Source organism: Etheostoma spectabile, chromosome 24, assembly GCF_008692095.1.
Source record: "Etheostoma spectabile isolate EspeVRDwgs_2016 chromosome 24, UIUC_Espe_1.0, whole genome shotgun sequence".
Classification (NCBI taxonomy): domain Eukaryota; kingdom Metazoa; phylum Chordata; class Actinopteri; order Perciformes; family Percidae; genus Etheostoma; species Etheostoma spectabile.
In genome coordinates this window covers 7,698,273-7,718,438 of record NC_045756.1, presented here as the reverse complement: position 1 = coordinate 7,718,438, position 20,166 = coordinate 7,698,273, and the positions used below count along the sequence as shown (strand labels likewise).

Sequence of the window (20,166 nt, the reverse complement as noted above, 5' to 3'; positions counted from 1 at the left end):
TGGGAAAGAGAGCATACTAGAACGGGTTTGAATGCGTTCAGGTGTGGTGTTTTAGTTTGCAGCACGTGTTTCCTGTGTGTGTGTGTGTGTGTGTGTGTGTGTGTCTGTGTGTGTTCACACAAAGGAATCCGCTGTGTCACACAACAACGGACACACTACACAGCCACTTATGCAGGAACCATCACAGCCAAGCCTTTGCTGCATCTCTGCACACATTTTGTCACCACGAAGAAGTGCGCCATTTTGAGAAATGTGTGTTTGCTGTCTTACCCACAGTCAGACAATGTCAGGTGGAAGTCGGTGTCACCCATAGATGTAAAACAATACATGTCACATGACGTTATAACTAATGTAGCTCAGTGTAAATTCTTTCAAGAAGATCTAATTCTTAATCAATGCTTTCATCCTATCTCCAATCAGCTGGTGGAGGCGTTCCCCTTCCTGCTAAACCAATCAGAATCACACACAAAGGGCAAGGGCCAATCACAGAGTCACAACCCTGCTTTAAAAATGGTGTCTGATGGGTCTCTATATGAAAAGCATCACTCCCCAAACATCAGTCATCATCACGGGACCTTAACCGGTTTTTGGATTGAGCCATGGATTACTCGTATGAATTTTGTTAGATTAAAAGATAATCTCTCAACTGAACAAAGTCTCAGTTTGTCGTAGTACTGCTAAGTTTTGTGTACAGCCGCTCAGGGAACTACATACAATATACGCATCTCGCTTGATGCACACCTCAAGGGGGGCTCAGCACCCCAAACAAATATAAAAAACAATAAAAAAAATTATTATGTGCTTGAGCCCTCCTAAAAAGGGTCTAAAATCGCCCATGATGCTCGGCTTGCTCACTGGCTATGATACTTCCATACTTTTACGTAAGTAACATTTGTAAATTTACATCAATGGTTTACAGTGTAGGGCTGCTTGACATATCAGAATGTTAATAAGAATACTTTTTTTCCACACAAGATGCAAAATGTATTTCTTTATATCACTTAATGCCACCCACATTTCACTTTAAATGTGTAATACAAAAAGGTATTTTGCAGATATGTGCATTAGTTTTAATGTCCAGATATACTCCTGAAAAAATCAAATAAAATGTGTAGTCTCCTTTTGCAAACACACATTCAGTCATTCCAAGTTGTTTTCAAATTATTTTGGTTTTATTGAAACCTTTCGGAACAGAAAAACGATTTGCGACCCGTCACAGGTGACACAACACAACTTAAGAGTGTGCTAATTCTCGATCGGCATACAGTACAAATATATATAAACTCCTCGCACATCTTCATATTCCAAACAGACACAGGAGCACTGCAGATGAAAACAGACGTAGAAATGACAAAAACATCAAAGCCCATTAATTATACTCAAACAACATAGGTACAAACCCAAATCAGAGACAAAAGGCTTCTTTAAATATAAATTAAACAAAAACTAGATCTTTTCTGATACTTGGTTGTCAATTTAAAGTCACGTTTCATTTATTAAAGTTCATCTGACTGTAACAGCGGATGTTACTTAAGTTAATGGGTAACTTTGTTTTTTTTTCCAACCATATTTCCCTGTGTGTTTGTGTCTAAGTGACTGATGGGAAGAACCATCTTTGACGTTGGTCCAGTGTTAAGTGAGATCGCTGCAGTCAGCTGTGGAGAAACAAGCTACGATGTAAGTTAATAGGACAATTATCCAGCTTGTATTTACTGTACGTCAACAAAAGTGCTTGTTTTTCCGCTAAAATGCTCAGATTAATATTCTAAGTGTCTGACAACATTATGGAAAGGATCCCTACAGAGATAGACCTTTCTGTTAAAGAATAAGATCCTTTTTTAAACATAAATACATCCGCAAAATTGTGTTGACAACCCACCAGACTCCATGTAAATAAACAGTTATTTTAGCATCGTAAAATACACTTCATGTACAGTCGACATACACAAAATAAAACTATGAAAAGCCGTTTTGGGTCGTCTGTCCACTTTTTCAACAATTACCACTCTAGTTGTGGTGGAAATAAACACACAGTTTACTGATTTACATGTGAAAACATGTTGGCTCTATACACGCTAAAAGTATTGTTTTTTTAAATGGAGTCTGGTGGGTTTAGCGCTACCGACCTCAGAGCTGTTTCTGGTTAAACAAAGAGGATCTTACACTGTAAAAAAAGTTCTATCTCTGTAGGAATCCTTACTTTAATGTTGTGAGACACTTGTACGTGCCTGTATGTTTCAAAAACAGAACGTTTAGTGGACAAAAATGACGATGCACATATGTCCTATAGTATTGCATTGCAGTCCGGTTGAAAAAAAAAACAAAGTTACCCTTTAAAACACCACTAGCAAATGATAGTTATGCTTTGAAGAAGTCAAAGTTTAGAAAATAGCAAGATTGCATGAAAAATGTGATAGCAGGAATCAACATTATCATGATCATTTTAGGTCTATCTTCATCCCGTAATCTCTGACAGAACAAAAACAATGGTGTGTGCAACAGTCTAACATGTGGAAAACATTGGATGCACTTAAAATAAATGTAGGATTTAATGCTTTAAAAAGGAAAATAGATTTGGATGTCAACTCACGTGTCCATGTTGTTCTACCACCATGTTTTTTTGTATTCTAAATTCCAAATTTAGAATTTCTAACTCTTCAAGCGTACAGTGCACAAGAATAACACTGCCGGGAATCCTTCTGCAAGTATAAAAAATAGAATAGATATCTTGCAGTCACACATAAAGTTAGCATGTGGCTAACTGTTTTTGGCAAGCTAATTACTGCTAATGTTCTTCTGCCAGTGAGAAGCAGTGAATGAATGGAGAGAAAAGTTGCTTGTGTGAGAAATTTGTTTGCTAACAAAGGGGGGGGGGGGTCAAAACAGCTTTTAAAGATGGCGGACAGGTCAAAGTTCACAGTAGGTGTGGCTGAGGTCTCTGATGTTGTCCTGAGCGAGATGTGGGGACAGAAAGGACAAATCCCACACACACACTGTCGTCGATTGGAGCGAAATTAAAAGGGAAGAAGAAGAGCGTGAGCCAGGAAGAGGAAAAAAAAACAAATGAGAAAGACACAAAGACAAAGGGTGGGGTCCAACAAAAAGAGACTCAGAGAAAGCAGGGCAAACCTAACAAAAGGCATAAAAACAGACAGAGGCAGATCTTCCAGTTTCACATCGACTTATCCAACGCCAGGAATTGTCCAGTAATGTGTCTACACCAAGACCGGTCCAGGACTCCAAACAAGAGGACGGACAGACTTGACCTGGAGATGGAAGGCTTCCCAAAGCTTGTCCAACCGTCCAAGACCAAATTCCGCACACGCATTGAGCTCCAGTAACTAGAGATGGTCCGATTCCATGTTGTCCTCCCTGGTGCCGGTTCTGTCTTTGTTGTCTGGCTCAGGTTAAACTCTTTGTGAAGCAAACACAAACAATGAACGCCACAGAATGCAGTTTATCATCCAGTTTGACAGTCAGTTATACCCGAAAACAACATAAACAAACTACTTTAAAGTAGATTTTCTTCATGTGGTATGGGATCGGCACATAAACTGCAGTACTTACCCATACCGTATAGTACCGATACCCATACTAGCATTTTAGTCTGTATCAGAGACTTTTCCAATACTGGTATCGGAACATCTCTACAACGACCCTCATGGACTTTTAACACAAAGTGTTCTCCAGGTGCACGAGAGTCTTCACACAGCGAAATCTCCATATCCCGTGGGACAGAAGGCGGCACTTTGGAGCGTATCGAGGCAGTTGACGAGGATCAGCGTGCCCGTCAGGTGCTTCCACCTCTTGGTGATGGGGTTCCTCATCTTGTCCAGGCCGAGGTGGAGCTCCTGGATCACGTCTCGGTAGCTGTCCCCGATGTGGGCGGCCCACGTCAGGAGGAAGTCGTAGGCTGGCTTCCACATGGACTGAACGGTGGGGATCAGGTTCAAAGACAGAGAGAAATACTTTTAGTGGTGCAAAGTTGACAATATTTTAACAGATATTGGCTATAATAACTAGGGCTGGGTGCTAAAACCCTGTGTTAATATGGCCAAAATGACTGGTTTCTACCGGCAACGCAGATTTTGGTGCCTCATATCGAGCAATTGAAATGCCTGCGCTTCTCTCTGATGCTCCGAAACGGACATTACGTTCAAAAGAAGCATCGCTGCACTTGACGCTAGTTAACGCTGCACTTGGAAACAGGCAACGTTAGCCTTACGTTAGCGTTAGCTAGCAGCGGGACTGAACAGGGTTAAAATGCTGACAGGTAAACGGTGTAAAGTGGGACTGTATTTCACTGTAGAGGGTGTAGCAGACGTATAACAACACAGATGGTGCGTTCACTTGAAACTGGTAAGCCTTGTGGTGCATTCAAAGGTCTTGTAAAATACTCTTTTCCCATCTAGTCGTTGTTTACAGCAATTTACTGGTGAAATAAGTCATGAGGTATTGTTATTACATGATTAACAAATCATTTCATTTTGACCGTGCGGCTTTAAGCAATAAACAAACTGTTCATTAATGTATATTGCTTCAGTGCTGGTATTGGAAAAAAAAAAAAAAAAAATGACACCCATATGGAGTTAGATCTGTGTTTTTATTACATGCGAGAAAATAAATGATCTGAGAGAAGACAAAAATGTTTGAGAGAAAAGGTTTTTATACCAATAGCAAAAAAAAATAATATTTGAAATTTTACATTTTTGTCCCAAATAGGATTTTTTGCTATTAGTATGAAAACTTTTTCTCTCCAACGTTTTTCTTCTCTCAGATAATTTATTGTCTCGCATATAATAAAGACACAGATCTAACTTCTACTGTACACCCAACCCTAAAAATAATGGGCCTCAAGTTGTACTCAAGTAAAAGTACTGTTACTTCAGAATAATATGAGTAAAAAGTAGTCATCCAAATAATTACTAGAGTAAGTGCTTGATGAAAAAAGTACTCAAGTAGTGAGTAACGTCTGATTTATTTTTTAACACAAGCATCAATCAGACAGACAAAAATACAAAATAATCATCTTTAGGCAAATTATAGTTCATCCAATCAATAAAATAAATTAAAATGAATTTATTAATTACAAAACAGCTTAAGTGAAGAGACTTATCACATCAAATTTGGATGGATACTGTATGTATATAGATCAACTGTATATATAGGAAATGTTGAAAACATGTGTAACCTATAAGACAAGCAGAGCCTTCTCTCTCTCTGTCACAATAAAATATCACAATGTATGCGGGGGGTTAGACAGTTTTTTTTTCACAAATCTACTCAAGTAAAAGTACATGTATAGGGATTTAAAACTACTCCTAGAAGTATATTTATTTCAATAAATATAACTGGTTACTACCCCCCTCTGCTGTCCACCCATATGCAGACAGTCCCCTCTCTTCTCCTGACAACCTGTGGAGCTACACCCCCCCGGCCTCTCACCTCATTGTCCAACAGGCCGTTCTTGTCGCGGTGCGGAGCCTCGTAGGCCTCCATCTGCTGTCGCGACACTCGAGCTAGTTTCTCGGCCAGTTCCCTCCAGCGGAACGCCACCTCCACCGCAGTGGTCAGCAAGACGAAATCCAGGACCAGTCTGGCAACCAGACCCTGGCAGTCCATCTTCAGCAACGCCTGATGGGGGGGGGGGGGGGGGGGGGGGGGAGAGGGACACAGCAATCAGTGGATTGTTTTGTTTTTATTTAAGACTATTTTAACTATGGAAATAGTTGTGGTTTTCACCAACAAAAAGTTCGAAAAGAAGTAAAAAAACCATCTAAAAAATCAATTTTCAAAAAAGAAACATATAAAGACCTAGAGGTGGGGGATACGGATATAATCAGGGGTATTTTTAGATTGCACTAATATATAGGCTATACACTTTCTGGAACTTCAATTTAGAAAGTGTTTCTGTAGATAAAATACAGTCTGTTTTTTGACTTAAATATGTGACAAATCAAAAATCCTGTAAAAGGCTGATATGCATCATGTTATTACTGAATGAATGAATGAATGGGACAGCTACATCGTATTGGGTATAGGAACCATGTGGACCGGTGAATCCCAAATCGAGCTCCAACCTATCAGACTTCCTTTTCTAATCCGGTTTTCTATTCCATTGGTTTCCAACCTTTTTGTCTCCAATCCCCTTTAAGTGGACAAAGTCCAATCTTGACAGGCTTCACATGTCGGTGTATGAGTGGCGATCAGTTCAACCAAAAGGCATTTTTCCTTCTCAAAAGGTTCCTTTTGAATCATAAAAAGGCATTTGTGTAGAAAAACTCCAGTTGATCATCACATTTTCCCTGTTTGTCTTTAAACTGGCCGCAGGGACTGAACAGCAGACATAAAGAAAGAAACAACCGTGCTAATGGGTGAGTGTATGAACGTAATCCTTGGCCCGGTCCTGTACTAGTTATGACCCTCAGGGTGCATGCGATAAATACGTTCCTACTCAGATAACCCGGTTAAATCAGGGATGGAAAATACTGAGCATTAGTAAGAACAGCTGACTGGAAAGCACACTGCCGGCAAGATTTGTTTTTTCACGAAAAGAAGTAAAGAAAAAAATGCAGGGTGTGTGTGTGTGTAGAGCCCGACCAAAAATATTTGGTTATTTAAAAATCCGATATTCTGATACATCAGCAGACATATACAGTATATATTTTTTTAATCCAGGAATGCGTAACAAAACAGATTTCCCTAACATTAGTTATTTGTAGTTATTTATGAGTACTCACTAAAATAACTGTCAACAGAACATCAAAATATGTTAAAGTTCTGGTAAATAAAATGCATAAAAATACAAACTTAAGATATGAAACTTAAAGTCCGTTTGAACAAAAAACACATCAAACAACAGGGCGTTGTAGAGCGTCTGGTGGACAGACTAGCAACGCCATCACTAACAGGGACAGTGTTGAGAGCGTCCTCTGGTGGACAGACTATGCACGCCATCCAACAGGGACGTTGTAGAGCGTCCTCTGGGGACAGACTATGCCACGCCCTCACTAACAGGGGACAGTGTAGAGCGTCCTCTGGTGGACAGACTATGCAACGCCATCACTAACAGGGACGTTGTAGAGCGTCCTTGGTGGACAGACTATGCAACGCATCACTAACAGGGACTGTAGAGCGTCCTCTGGTGGACAGACTATGCAACGCCATCCCTAACAGGGACGTTGTTAGAGCTCCTCGGTGACAGACATGCAACGCATCACTAACAGGGACGTTGTAGAGCGTCCTCTGGTGGACAGGCTATGCAACGCCATCACTAACAGGGACGTTGTAGAGCGTCTCTGGTGGACAGGCTATGCAACGCCATCAATACAGGGACGTTGTAGAGCGTCCTCGGTGGACAGGCTATGCAAAGCCATCACTAACAGGGACGTTGTAGAGCGCGTCCTCTGGTGGACAGGCTATTGCAAAGCCATACTAACGAAGTTGTAGAGCGTTTGGTGGACAGACTAGCAACGCCATCACTAACAGGGACGTTGTAGAGCGTCCTCTGGTGGACAGACTATGCAACGCCATCACTCATAACATGGTTGAAGTCCGTTGTTATTTTATTTTTTAAATATTCATTATCAGAATCATGTAATTGTCATTATAAATGATTCTGATGAATGAATATTAGCCATAATAAATGCTGATACCTAATGTCGGCCGATGTCGGTTGGGCTCTAGTCTGTGTGTGTCCGTCCAAAGATGATATGTTCATGTATATGTATATGTATATGAGAGTGAGAGAGATCCAGTGCTTAAAGCGAGGCTATTCATAAAACATTTGGGCCGGGGACGCCGAGGCCTAACGACGCCCATGATACCCAGAACAGCCTTCCACAGGGAAACACGTTGCCCTAAAAATGAACTACTTAGTTCTGTGCTGCTGTGTGAAATGAATCACGTGGTCACTGTTTTCTTCTCTTCCTGTCACTGCAACTCAACAGTTCCCTGTTGGAAGATCAGGTCAGAGGTCAGCGGTGCTCGAAACTCTTCAGAGGAGATTTGCCTAATGGCCTTCAGACGGACGAAACAGCAGCATCCGTCCCGACTGACTGCTGATTACTCACATCCACAGACAAGTATTTCAGCGTCTGGGCTTTTTTTTTTCATGTAAATCACATCACATCACACACCCCCCATACCCACAATCTCCCAGATTATTCATTGGAGCGCAATTAGTTTCTACTGACTCAGCCTCGTTGTCAAGGGAGCAACGCAAAAACAGTCTGATTGTGAGATGAGAATCTAAAGTTGAAGGGATAATATATGGAAGCATCGTGCTGCTGATGTCTCTCTCTCATAGGGGGGGGCAAAATTCTCTGGGCGGGCAAACCAGAGAAAGGGGAGTTTTCTAAGGCTTAAGAGACTTCAGATCCAGTATTAGGGGACCACTAAGGTCTATATAAAAGAGACTTCATATAAGTATTAGGGGACCACTAAGGTCTATATAAAGAGACTTCAGCATCAGTATTGGGACCCTAAGTTCTTAATAAAGAGACTTCAGATACGTATTAGGGCCCACTAAGGTCATATAAAGAGACTTCGATACAGTATTAGGGGACCACTAGGTCTATAAAAAGACTCAGATACAGTATTAGGGGACCACTAAGGTCTATATAAAGAGACTTCAGATACAGTATTAGGGACCACTAAGGTCTATATAAGAGACTCAGATACAGTATTAGGGGACCACTAAGGTCTATATAAAGAGACTTCAGATACAGTATTAGGGACCACTAAGGTCTATATAAAGACTTCAGTACGTATTAGGGGACCACTAAGGTCTATATAAAAGAGACTTCAGATCCAGTATTAGGGGACCACTAAGTGTATATAAAGAGACTTCAGTAAGTATAGGGGACCACTAAGGTCTATATAAAAGAGACTTCAGATCCAGTATAGGGGACCACTAAGGTCTATAAGGACTTCAGATACAGTATTAGGGACCACTAAGGTCTATATAAGAACTCAGATACAGTATTAGGGGCCCACTAAGGTCTATATAAAGAGACTTCAGATCAGTATTAGGGACCACTAAGGTCATATAAAGAGACTTCAGATCAGTATTAGGGACCCACTAAGGTCTATATAAAAGAGACTTCAGATACGTATTAGGGACCCTAAGGTCTATATAAAAGAGACTTCAGATACAGTATTGGACCACTAAGGTCTATATAAAAGAGACTTCAGATACAGTATTGGGGGACCACTAGGTCATATAAAAGAGACTTCAGATACAGTATTAGGGACCACTAAGGTCTATATAAAAGAGACTTCGATACAGTATTAGGGACCACTAAGTCTATATAAAAGAACTTCGATACGTATTAGGGACACTAGGTCTATATAAAAGAGACTTCAAATCTTATTGGGACCACTAAGGTCTATATAAAAGACTTCAGATACGGGACCACTAAGGTCTATATAAAAGAGACTTCAATACAGTATAGGGACCACTAAGGTCTATATAAAGACTTCAGTACAAGATTGGGGACCACTAGGTTTATAAAAGAGACTTCAGATACAGTATTAGGGGCCCACAAGGTCTATATAAAAGAGACTTCAGATACAGTATTAGGGGACCACTAAGGTCTATAATAAAGAGACTTCAGATACAGTATTAGGGCCCACTAAGGTCTATATAAAGAGACTCAGATACACGTATTAGGGACCACTAAGGTCTATATAAAGAGACTTCAGATACAGTATTAGGGACCACTAAGGTCTATATAAAAGAGACATGTTTCTCAGTCTTAAAAGAAAAGACAGGGTGAACCCTATCATGGTCATGTCCTTTCCATTCATGAGAATAATCTATTTTACACCCTTTTTTACTCTTTCTCCCATCCTTTATCTTTGATCTCTTTTACCCTCGCAGCTCTGCAATAAAGCGAAATAAAGGTTACTCTTTACGAACCAAACTGATGATGAAGATGATGAATTATTTGGTTTTGAAATAGACACTGTACACCTGCCTCCTTTTCTCTCTCTCTCTCTCTCTCTCTCTCGCTCCCTGTCTTCCTCCACCTCTTACTACCCCCTGGCTGACAAGCCCTTTAGCCTTCACACAGGATCAGTGTGAGTCAGAGGAGCCTAAATTCCTTCACAGGGCCAAAATGGATCTGGAGTGAAGGCCACCGTAATACCGTAATTATTGTAATCTTACGTATTTATTTAAATAGGGAAGTTTAACAGCACTGGGCTTTACACTGCCATAAAACTCAGATGGAGTACGTTTTTAGCTGCACAAAATGTTCGTTTCATAGTCATTACAATTAGGATTTTTCAGCACATTCAAAATAAGAGGAGAATAAGCGTGAGGATGTCAAATGCCACGGCGGGCCAAAACAAAGAGAGCACGGGCCTTGGTCTAAAAATAGAGCCGGGCCAAACATGCGTGCGCGCGCACACACAAATGCACACGAGCAAGCATGCACGCGCACACACACACACGAATGCACACACAAGCATGCATCCACGCATGCACACAAACACACACACACACACACAAAGACACAAGCACACGCACACACATAGACACACAAACACAGACACATGCACAAACGCACACACAAACGCACAAACACGCACGCAGGTACAGTTACATTGTTGAAATCATGACGATACTTCTCTGTTTCACGAGTTGATTCACTCTGTTATATGTACCATATCGTTTCATGTTTTTATCCTGTAAACTCAGGAAAGGGGTAAGGGAAAATCCCCATCCAAAGTTTCCTTCTAGTGATTTTTATTTCAAGGTGAAAAGTTGCAACCCCTATGCACTTAGGCGGTCAGTGAATATAACATTTTTTTGTAATGTAATAGCAAATTCTGTACTGAAACAGAATATTTAGTTTGTCTATTTTCCCACTTTTAACAGCTGCGTAAATAGAGAAACTGAAAATCAAAAATCTTTGACGTTTTTGGGCATGTATTCTGTATTTTGTAATGGAATATGTTTTGAAAGTTTCATTCCCAACACTGCAGGTACTGTCAAGTCCAAATGTTGATGTACTTGTACTTCACTTTTCTTTTCACGCCACTCTCTATTTCTACTTCGCTACTCATCTCAGAGAGAAATATTCTACTTATTACTCCACTACATTCATCTGACAGCCCTTTTTGGCAATCAGGATAATTCTGACTTCATTTGATTAAAAATAAAAAGCCTATTCAGGAGTTCTGGATTATGTGATTCTCCTGGTGAATTAACTTGACATCCGACAACATTATTGCATTTACGAATCTCACCATGAAACGCCAGAATGTAGAAATTCAGTCGATGTTTCCACATCAATAACTAACAACATGATTCTGCTCTAAAATTAGAAAAAACAGTCCGCTCGGCGAGAGACCATAGTGTCTGAAAAACATGAAGTAGCGGCGACCTGCAGGAAGCCCCGAAGCAGACGGACAGATGGGGCTGACAGCTGAGCAGGCGCCTGTCAGCGACGGGAAGGAGGGAGGAGGGGGGGAGGGGGAGCAGAGGCAGATGATTACACTGACGGAGAGAAAACAGAAAGAAAAGGCAGAGGAAGGAAGAGAATAACAACAGGCAGAGAGAGAAAAACCCTATATCTCTATGAGTCTATCAATCGACTGATGCAACCTGAGTAACAGGTGCACGTTGCCTACTTAGGGTGCGTTCAAATCAACTCGGACGTTTTGTAAGTGTTAGGGACAGAGGAGTGTGTGGGGAGGGGGGCATTTCCCACAGTACCCCGTGATCGCTACGCCCTTGCCTGTCACTCCACTCCGGAGTAGTCGGGGGAAAACGAGATTCCCAGTTGCGTCACAGATATTCACATCTGGGTTCAACTTTGGGGGGGCGGGGGTTGAGATCTCAAACTATGTAGGGAGGTCCCGGGACATGTCTGCATGAATTGAAAAGTGAGACAAAAAAGGTTGCAAAAAAGCAAGAAAAAACCTCGAAAAGAAAAAAACAGACAAAAAAAACTTGAAAAAAGAGACAAAAACCTTGAAAAAATTGAATGTTGAAAAAAGCACAACAAATTTGTATAAGCGCATAAAAAAAAACCTCAAAAAAGGTGAAAAGGAATCCACCAGAAAGGCAACAAAAACGTGGAAAACATGACACAAACGTCATAAAAAGCTGTCAGAAAGAGCCTTTGAGGACTAAAGACCTTGGTTTTGGACCGGAGTCTCCAAGCAGGGGGATTGATTTCGTCCCCTGCATGCAGGAGTGCTTCGCTGCTCCTCTCTGCATAGATCTATTATTAACCAGCGCTCCCCTTGGCCTTTCAGCCACTCTCCTCCGCTGACAGGCACACCGACGGCTCTCTCGCCCGTCCTCTGCCTCTGCAACCCGAACCTTGGCGTTAAAAGGATCTGCCGGGGCCGTGTCGGATGCCCCCTCTAGGCCTCCAGCGTCGTCCTGAACAATGCCTGCTCACATTTCACATGAGAACACCTGCCAAGGTGGAGGAGAGGGGGAGACGTTGGAGCTGTTCTAAACCCCTGGTACTTTAAGTATTAAAAGTAAAAGTACTCAATGCAGAACTCTCCTCCCACTGTGGCAAGTGTGAAGGATCCAACCAGCTCAGCTGGACCTGTAGGCCGTTATATTGTTGCTAGGTTACTTTAGAATAAAAACTGTGTAAAAAATAATCAATCGTTAGATGCATCGCAATTCTTTCTAGAACGATTCAATGCTCGATTCGGATATTTGATTTAAAAAACAAAAACAAAGTGACTTAAGTCCCAGTACGGACCAAAAGAGTGTGGATTGGTAGCTGGAGAGATGCCAGTTCATCTCCTGTGTGCTGCCAGGTGCACTTGAGCATGGCACCATACCCCCCCCCCCAACCGCTCAGTACGCTGGTCCAGCACTGGCAACCCCCCCACTCTGATTTCTCCATTTGTGCATGAATAGGTCCTGAGCGTTGTGTGTGTGTATTTCAGGCCTATGTGTAGTGATTTAGAAGTAGTACCTAGTAACTAATTACTTTTTAAAAGTAACTTACACAACACGGGAGATAAGAAAGCCAAGGCCCTCTTTGAGAACAGTATGTTTAAAAGCCTCAGCAAGAGTCTGCATCCCTTGCTTTGGACGTTGTGAGGTTACGGGGGGGGTCAGACCCTTTCTGGCCTTCGTTCCATCAGAATGTCTGTTTAAATGTGAATAGAAATTATCTTGTAATGTTTTCCATTAATTGAATGGTGTTTCACTAAAGTGTAACTTCTTACCTTTCTAACAATAAATCGTTTTTTACCATTAACTTTAGCTTTTGCTTTTAGAAAGCTGGCTGAAGTGAGCTAACGGCGGTTAATTAGCCACGCTCTACCCTTGGCCACCCATCTCCCCGCTGTAAAAACTCACAGGGCGCTGCTGGTTTTAGGGGCTATTATAAACCATTTTAATCAGTCGCCATAATTACCATCAGTGCTGTCAACACATCCGGGACCGTACTTCTATTCTTCATAATAAAAGAGGTGCTTCAATAACTCCGAATGATGCTGTAAAAGCTCCTTAACGCCCACTTTGAATGTAAAGCGTCCACACAGCTTTGTCACATAAAAGTCCCTTTTGTACTCTAATTAGACATGAAAATGTCCACGTACTGAACATATAAGTTCAAACCTAGTTTCTTAGATGTGGGTAAATTAATGATTGTATTTGCACTTCAGGGGTGATCGCTCAGGAAAAACACCGCGACAAGACAGGATACATCAAACATGGACACCGTTGCTTAACTGTCCAAGTTCCATTTAGCAAGGCACTCGACCCCCGGCTGCTCCGGTGGCCGCACCGAACATGTCGCCGAGACAAAAGTGCACGCGCGCTTCATCAACTCTGCCTGGATGAACAGCAGTTGGCAAAAGTACTTTTTGAATAACGACATACGGCGAGGGAAATGTCTCGGGACTACTTTGTCCCCCCCAGGGTGTCGGCGCTGTTGGAGAAGAAAAACACATCGAGGCCAGTGTGCATTTGCTTGACGGAGTTGTTTTCACTCAAACTGCAGATGTTAAGTTTTACTTCTGTGCTTCTCTTTACAGGATTTTCTCCTCAAGCCCCCCCGCCCTACATTTTTCATGTGGTGGCTGTTTCCACTGTGAGCCACCTCAGGCTGTAAGACAAGTTGTTTACCCTTCACATGACTCAAATCCTCCCAGTTCACAAAGACACATCGTCTGACTGCAACGCAGGCTGAAGTGGGAAGAAATCATGTTAAGGGGACGAGGTGCAATAAGGTTAGAATCAATCAGACAGTGACTCTGACTATTAAGGAAATTGCATTTTTGATCTTTTTAGGCTTAGCAAAGCTTAGCTAGTGATGCAGCAACCCTCTGAGTGATGTTCGGATTGTAATGTACATCATATGAGCATAATAGCTGTTGCAGCAGTGTTATGGTAATGCCGAACAATTACCTCTGCAGTACATGCTTTGGCTGAGCATGAATGTTGTTGCAGCAATGTAACAGTTCCCCAGATAGGGAAATGGCATTAAAGGTATGGCTTTATGTACTGTATTTTGTTGTTCAAGGACAATTCAGTGATTGCAAACTTGACCTATTATCTTTTCTGAAAACCAAAATTAACTGCAATTGTCATGTCTTAAATAAAAATGCAACATATTGGCCGTTTACAGGTTCTCAAATTTCCTCCAACAACATCATCATCATCATCATCATCATCATCATCATCATCATCATCATCATCATTTTGACTGTAACCCTAACAGGCAACAAGCAATTCAAAGACATCACCTTAGGCTTTGAGAACTTGCTATGGGCCTTTTCACTATTTTGGGTGGATTATGGATAAGGTCTTTATTCTTTGTCTACAGAAGGGACAGTGACAGATTTTGATCCCCCTAATAACTTCAAAGGTCAGGTTTGTACTTCCTACCTTAAGGTAACGGGGATGTAGCTTCACAGTTTCTGACTGAAAAAGGCCGAAGCTTAAGGCCACCTTAAAGTCAATTGCGGATTTGGGTCACTGCAGTACTATCGATAAACTGTTCTCTATTTTGACCTCTCTTAATATGGACACAAACTCTACAACACCTATTGCAATACTTCTAAAATTTGTCATAACAAAAACCAATAAGAAATAAAGACATGGTTGGTCTTACCATCATGAGTTCCCTCTGGAAGGACTTCCTCTCTCCATGTTCCATGATCATACAATCCTCTTTGAGTTTCTCCAGAACCGACGCCACCTTCTCCGGCTCATTGTCCAGCTCGGTTCGGCAAAAATAATTTAGTGGCAAGTTCCCATACCCAATGGCATCTGCAAATGCCCTCCAGTTGCCCACATTTTCCATTAAAACCGTCCTCACTGTTGCGTAGATGTACGTAAGAAATTTGCAAGGCTTCAGGATCTGCTCCAACAGCATTGTGGTGGTTAGGTCCGGCCCACACCAATAAATAGGCTTGACCTTACCCAGAACTAAAACATTCTTGGCGTGGACAAGGCCTACCTTCCCCTGGTAGTATCCAATGAACCACTCTTTGGTCCGCAGCTGCCCTCGCAGTTTGATTTTGTCCTCGCTGAGCAAAGCAATAACATCCCCTTTTTTGTACTCCAACAGATAAGTATTCTTGTGCTGCCTATTCACTGTTTTGATCAACTTGCCAAATTTAAGGATGGTAATGCATCGGTCCTGAAACTTTGGGTATTTGGAAGTGACAGCCAGTGGTGAGAGGATAATCTTATCCACCTCTTTCTTTTTCAGAAACCTCCTCTGGCCCATAATCCTCGCGTCGGTCTTTGGTGGCGGTGTTGGCGTTTGGACGCAAAACTGGGTGAGGATGCAGTCAAGGGCGTCCTTGACTTGGACCCTGAGAGTAAAATCTGAGATGCTGTTGGGGTCATGCGATGTGATCATGTACAGGAGCCTGCTGACTTTCCCCAGTTTGACCTGAAATCCCTGAATCACCCCGGCACCCTCACTCGCCTTCACTTGATAGTTAGACATGTTGGAGTACAATCCCACCTGGAGGTCCTGAGGGTACCGCAGCACAAACTGGTGCTTCCCCCACAGCTGGAGGGCCACCGGCGGGTTGGAGCTAGGCTGCCGGCCCACCTCATTAATCAACAGTGTATTGGGGGCACAGTCGTGCCCAAACATTGCCACAACTGTTTTGAAGGCGGGGTGAATGTGCTTGGGGCCGTAGACGCCCAGAGTTACTTTCCTCTGCACATGGTCCCAAACAGTGGTATTGTGGCTGATGTACTGAGCCTTAACCACAACAGCCACATACATACAAGGCTCTAAACTATCCAGCTGCACCTGGACTGTCTCCTTGTAAATGTAAGCATTAGGGATGGGCGTGTAAGGCCCTTCTTTGCAGTCACTTCGAACGCACAGCACCTCTGCCGTGTGACAACTTTCCTTCTTGACAGTTACCAATACCTTCATCTCCAACGTGATGAAGGACCTGGTCTCCATGTTGCTCAGCTTGATCTCCACCACGGGGCTAACAATGGAGCAGTGGTCACCGTTGAGCTCCAAAGGAGGGTCTAGCAAAGCTTTCATGGAAATTTGTTGGTGGTCTCCACGGCTGACGTGGCCTTCAGGGATGTGTATGGTGATTTGGGTGTCCGGGAGCTGAACAACTCCTCCATTACTGTCCAACCTGCACACAATATTGGTCTCCACTGGCTGCGTTTGGCCCCACCCAGGACTCTGACCCAGGGAGTCAAGGTCATGGCAAGACCTGGCTAGCTTTCTGTGGTTCAACCAAGCAGTCCTGAAGTCCTCCCTGCTCTGAAACTGCTCTGGTGAAGGAGCCTTAAGACCTGTGAAGAATCCAGAGGAAGGTAAGGTAGGATTCGACTGCGCCTGCAAGACTGAGAGTTCGGAGAGACTGTGGGAGCGTTTACTCCTAAAAAACGGGTTATCCCTGTGGAGGTTAGGTCCAACCTCTTGATTTGGGCTTGTGGGGGTGATATTGTTAATGTGACAGCTGCTGAACCCATTGGTCATGATTGTACTAGTGGTAAAGTTTGAGCAAGATGATGGAGATGCCAGTGCATCAAACAGAATAAGATCTGTTGAGTTTCTTACGCCTATATCTTTGCAGTTTTGATCTAACGGGTGGATAAAGGGGTTCGCAGAGAGGGGGCTGTTGTTGTAAATTGGGGAGGGCTTAAGGGTTATCCCTGTCCACTCCCCCAAACCTCCAAACTCTTTCGACCCATCCTCATATCCTTCCCCGAGACTGTCAATCATCCCACTGTCGCTAAGCACAGAGTTCCTGAAGTTGACCGGCTGGACGTAGGCGGCTGGGATGTAGCCCATTTCCATGTTGTTGTGGGCGTACCACCACTCTCCACCGGACGTGTCCAACACATAGAGGCGATCGCCTTTAGAGAACTTCAGTGTGGTGAAGCTGCTGGGGCAATAATCCTTTATGGCAACCACTTCCTGCGCAGCTCCATAGGAGGCTGAAGTATCCAGCCTTAAGGCACTGGGAGAAGGCACTGAAATGGAAAAAGATGTTGGACAGAATCTATTAAAACTGTTATTGACAGTCTTCAGCCTTGATTGCAATGTGGTTTAGTAACTGGTTTGTCACTATTTTAGATAAGTGCACTTAATCACTCCAGGGCTGATTACTCAAACATCTGCAGGTAACAGTGCTTATCTCATAATCAGACCCAGACATGATGTGCCAGTTCAAATTAAGAGGGGATGGTACTACAGATCAGACAGGTTTTGTGTACTAAATGGTTCAGTTTACACTTTGCACTTCACTTTTGTAGGAAGTACTTGATCCTGGAAAGGAGACCTCAAACCATATGGCAATATCATAGTTTATTCTTATCCTCTGATACAACCCACGAGAGCATGCAAGGAATAGGCAGGAAATACAATCTCATATCTAAACCAGAGAATGTCGGTTGCAGTTTTGAGCGTAAAGGTCGGTTTCTTTAAAGTTGTGAAATTGTTCCAGTTTAGACACAAAGAATACTTAGTTATGTTTAACAAAAGGACGTTATTTCACTTCCTGAAGGTTACACAGTTTGATGCTGAACATGATGCTCGTTAAGGAAAAAAAAACTTTTAGCACAGAACCTTTGCTTTAAGTTTCACAAAGTAATCCAAACTCCCTCTCCCGGGTGGAAGTCTTGTGTTTGTTTGACCCATCCATCACCCCAACCAGCCTCCCTATGTGCATATTTTGGCGCTCTTATAGTTTGTCACCTTGCCTCCTCCTTTGCACAACTACTAGTGCCACTAGAGAGCACTGCCACTATAAATGTAAATGTAGGTCGTATTTTGCTGCTTCAACAAACAACGTCTGAGGACATTTTTAAGTAGAGAAAGAAGAACGAAGGAAGCCACATAGCTCGCAAAATAACCCAAACCTTTAATCATTCTGAATTTATGGACATTTTCAGATCACAAAGTAAAAATATAAGCAGATGAAGTGCATAATATACTGCATCATCATTTATTTTTAGTTCACTGACCTTTATAGAGGATGTAAACAAAGCTGTAAGGAAATGCAAACAGTGAAGTGAAAGAATAACACTGCTTTCAACACACGACTGAATAATTAACTGCAAAAGATGAAAAGCACAAAATTGAAAACAAATTATATTAAGGCATTGAGTTAATTAGTTCTAATGAATCATATCTGAATAATTAATGTTGTCTCTATACCAATGGCGTTAAACTGTCGTGGATACAGCAAAACACTTACCTTTGACATCGTTAAGACTGGCCCCGGTGAACCCTTCACTAAGGTCGATGAGCGTCCCCTCAGACTTGCAGCGAGGAAGGACGTTATTGTTGTTCGTCACTCTGATGATGCGATGGGCAGCCATGGCTGGTGCTTGACATGGAATTCGCTCATTGGCAGCTTTTCATCTGGATGGGAAACAAACATAACATAACTAACAAAAGCATTTCAGGGTGGCAGCGACCAGCCGACTTTACAACACATCTGCATTCGGGCATTAGGCTGATACTTGGAGACATCTCTTATGTCCAAAAACCAGCCTCTGGAGACTGGACCAGGTGACTTCTCTATTGGCTGTTGAAACAGGAGACGTCTCCTACATCCTAAAACCAGCTTCTGGAGACTGGACCAGCTGACTTCTCTATTGGCTGTAGAAACAAGAGACGTCTCTTACGTTCTAAAACCAGCCTCTGGAGACTGGACCAGCGTTCTCTATTGGCGTAGAAACAGAGACGTCTTTACGTTCTAAACCAGCTCTGGAGACTGGACCAGCTGACTTCTCTAGTGCTGTAGAAACAAGAGAGTCTCTTACGTTCTAAAACCAGCCTCTGGAGACTGGACCAGCTGACTTCTCTATTGGCTGTAGAAACAGAGACGTCTCTTACGTCCTAAAACCAGCTCTGGAGACTGGACCAGCTGACTTCTCTATTGGCTGTAGAAACAGGAGACGTCTCCTACATCCTAAAACCAGCTTCTGGAGACTGGACTAGCTGACTTCTCTTTGGCTGTAGAAACAGGAGACGTCTCTTACGTTCAAAACCAGCCTCTTGAGACTGGACCAGCTGACTTGTCTAGTGCTGTAGAAACAGGAGACATCTCCTACATCCTAAAACCGCTTCAGAGAATCCACCAGCTGACTTCTATTGGCTGTAGAAACAGGAGACATCCTACATCCTAAAACCAGCTTCTGGAGAATCACAGCTGACTTCTATTGGCTGTAGAAACAGGAGACGTCTCCTACATCCTAAAACCAGCCTCTGGAGAATCCACCAGCTGACTTCTCTGTTGGCTGTAGAATTAGGAGACGTCTCCTACATCCTAAAACCAGCCTCTGGAGACTGGACCAGCTGACTTCTCTATTGGCTGTAGAAACAAGAGACGTCTCTTACGTTCTAAAACCAGCCTCTGGAGACTGGACCAGCTGACTTCTCTATTGGCTGTAGAAACAGGAGACATCTCCTACATCCTAAAACCAGCTTCTGGAGAATCCACCAGCTGACTTCTCTATTGGCTGTAGAAACAGGAGACATCTCCTACATCCTAAAACCAGCTTCTGGAGAATCCACCAGCTGACTTCTCTATTGGCTGTAGAAACAGGAGACGTCTCCTACATCCTAAAACCAGCCTCTGGAGAATCCACCAGCTGACTTCTCTGTTGGCTGTAGAATTAGGAGACGTCTCCTACATCCTAAAACCAGCCTCTGGAGACTGGACCAGCTGACT

At 42.7% G+C, this 20,166-nt stretch overlaps 1 protein-coding gene across 1 annotated transcript in view; it reads right to left on the bottom strand.

Annotated features, from left to right (window-relative positions):
- Positions 1 to 3,288: 3,288 nt before the first annotated feature.
- Positions 3,289 to 20,166, bottom strand: part of LOC116674013 (SH3 domain-binding protein 4-A) — a 29,050-nt gene continuing 12,172 nt past the window's right edge. The window contains exons 2-5 of the mRNA XM_032506491.1: positions 18,685 to 18,851; positions 15,105 to 17,458; positions 5,446 to 5,634; positions 3,289 to 3,929 (exon numbers count right to left, since the gene is read on the bottom strand). Of these exons, the coding sequence (XP_032362382.1) occupies positions 3,705 to 3,929; positions 5,446 to 5,634; positions 15,105 to 17,458; positions 18,685 to 18,808 (2,892 nt within the window). The 5' untranslated portion in view covers positions 18,809 to 18,851 and the 3' untranslated portion in view covers positions 3,289 to 3,704. The remainder of the gene's footprint in view (positions 3,930 to 5,445; positions 5,635 to 15,104; positions 17,459 to 18,684; positions 18,852 to 20,166) is intronic.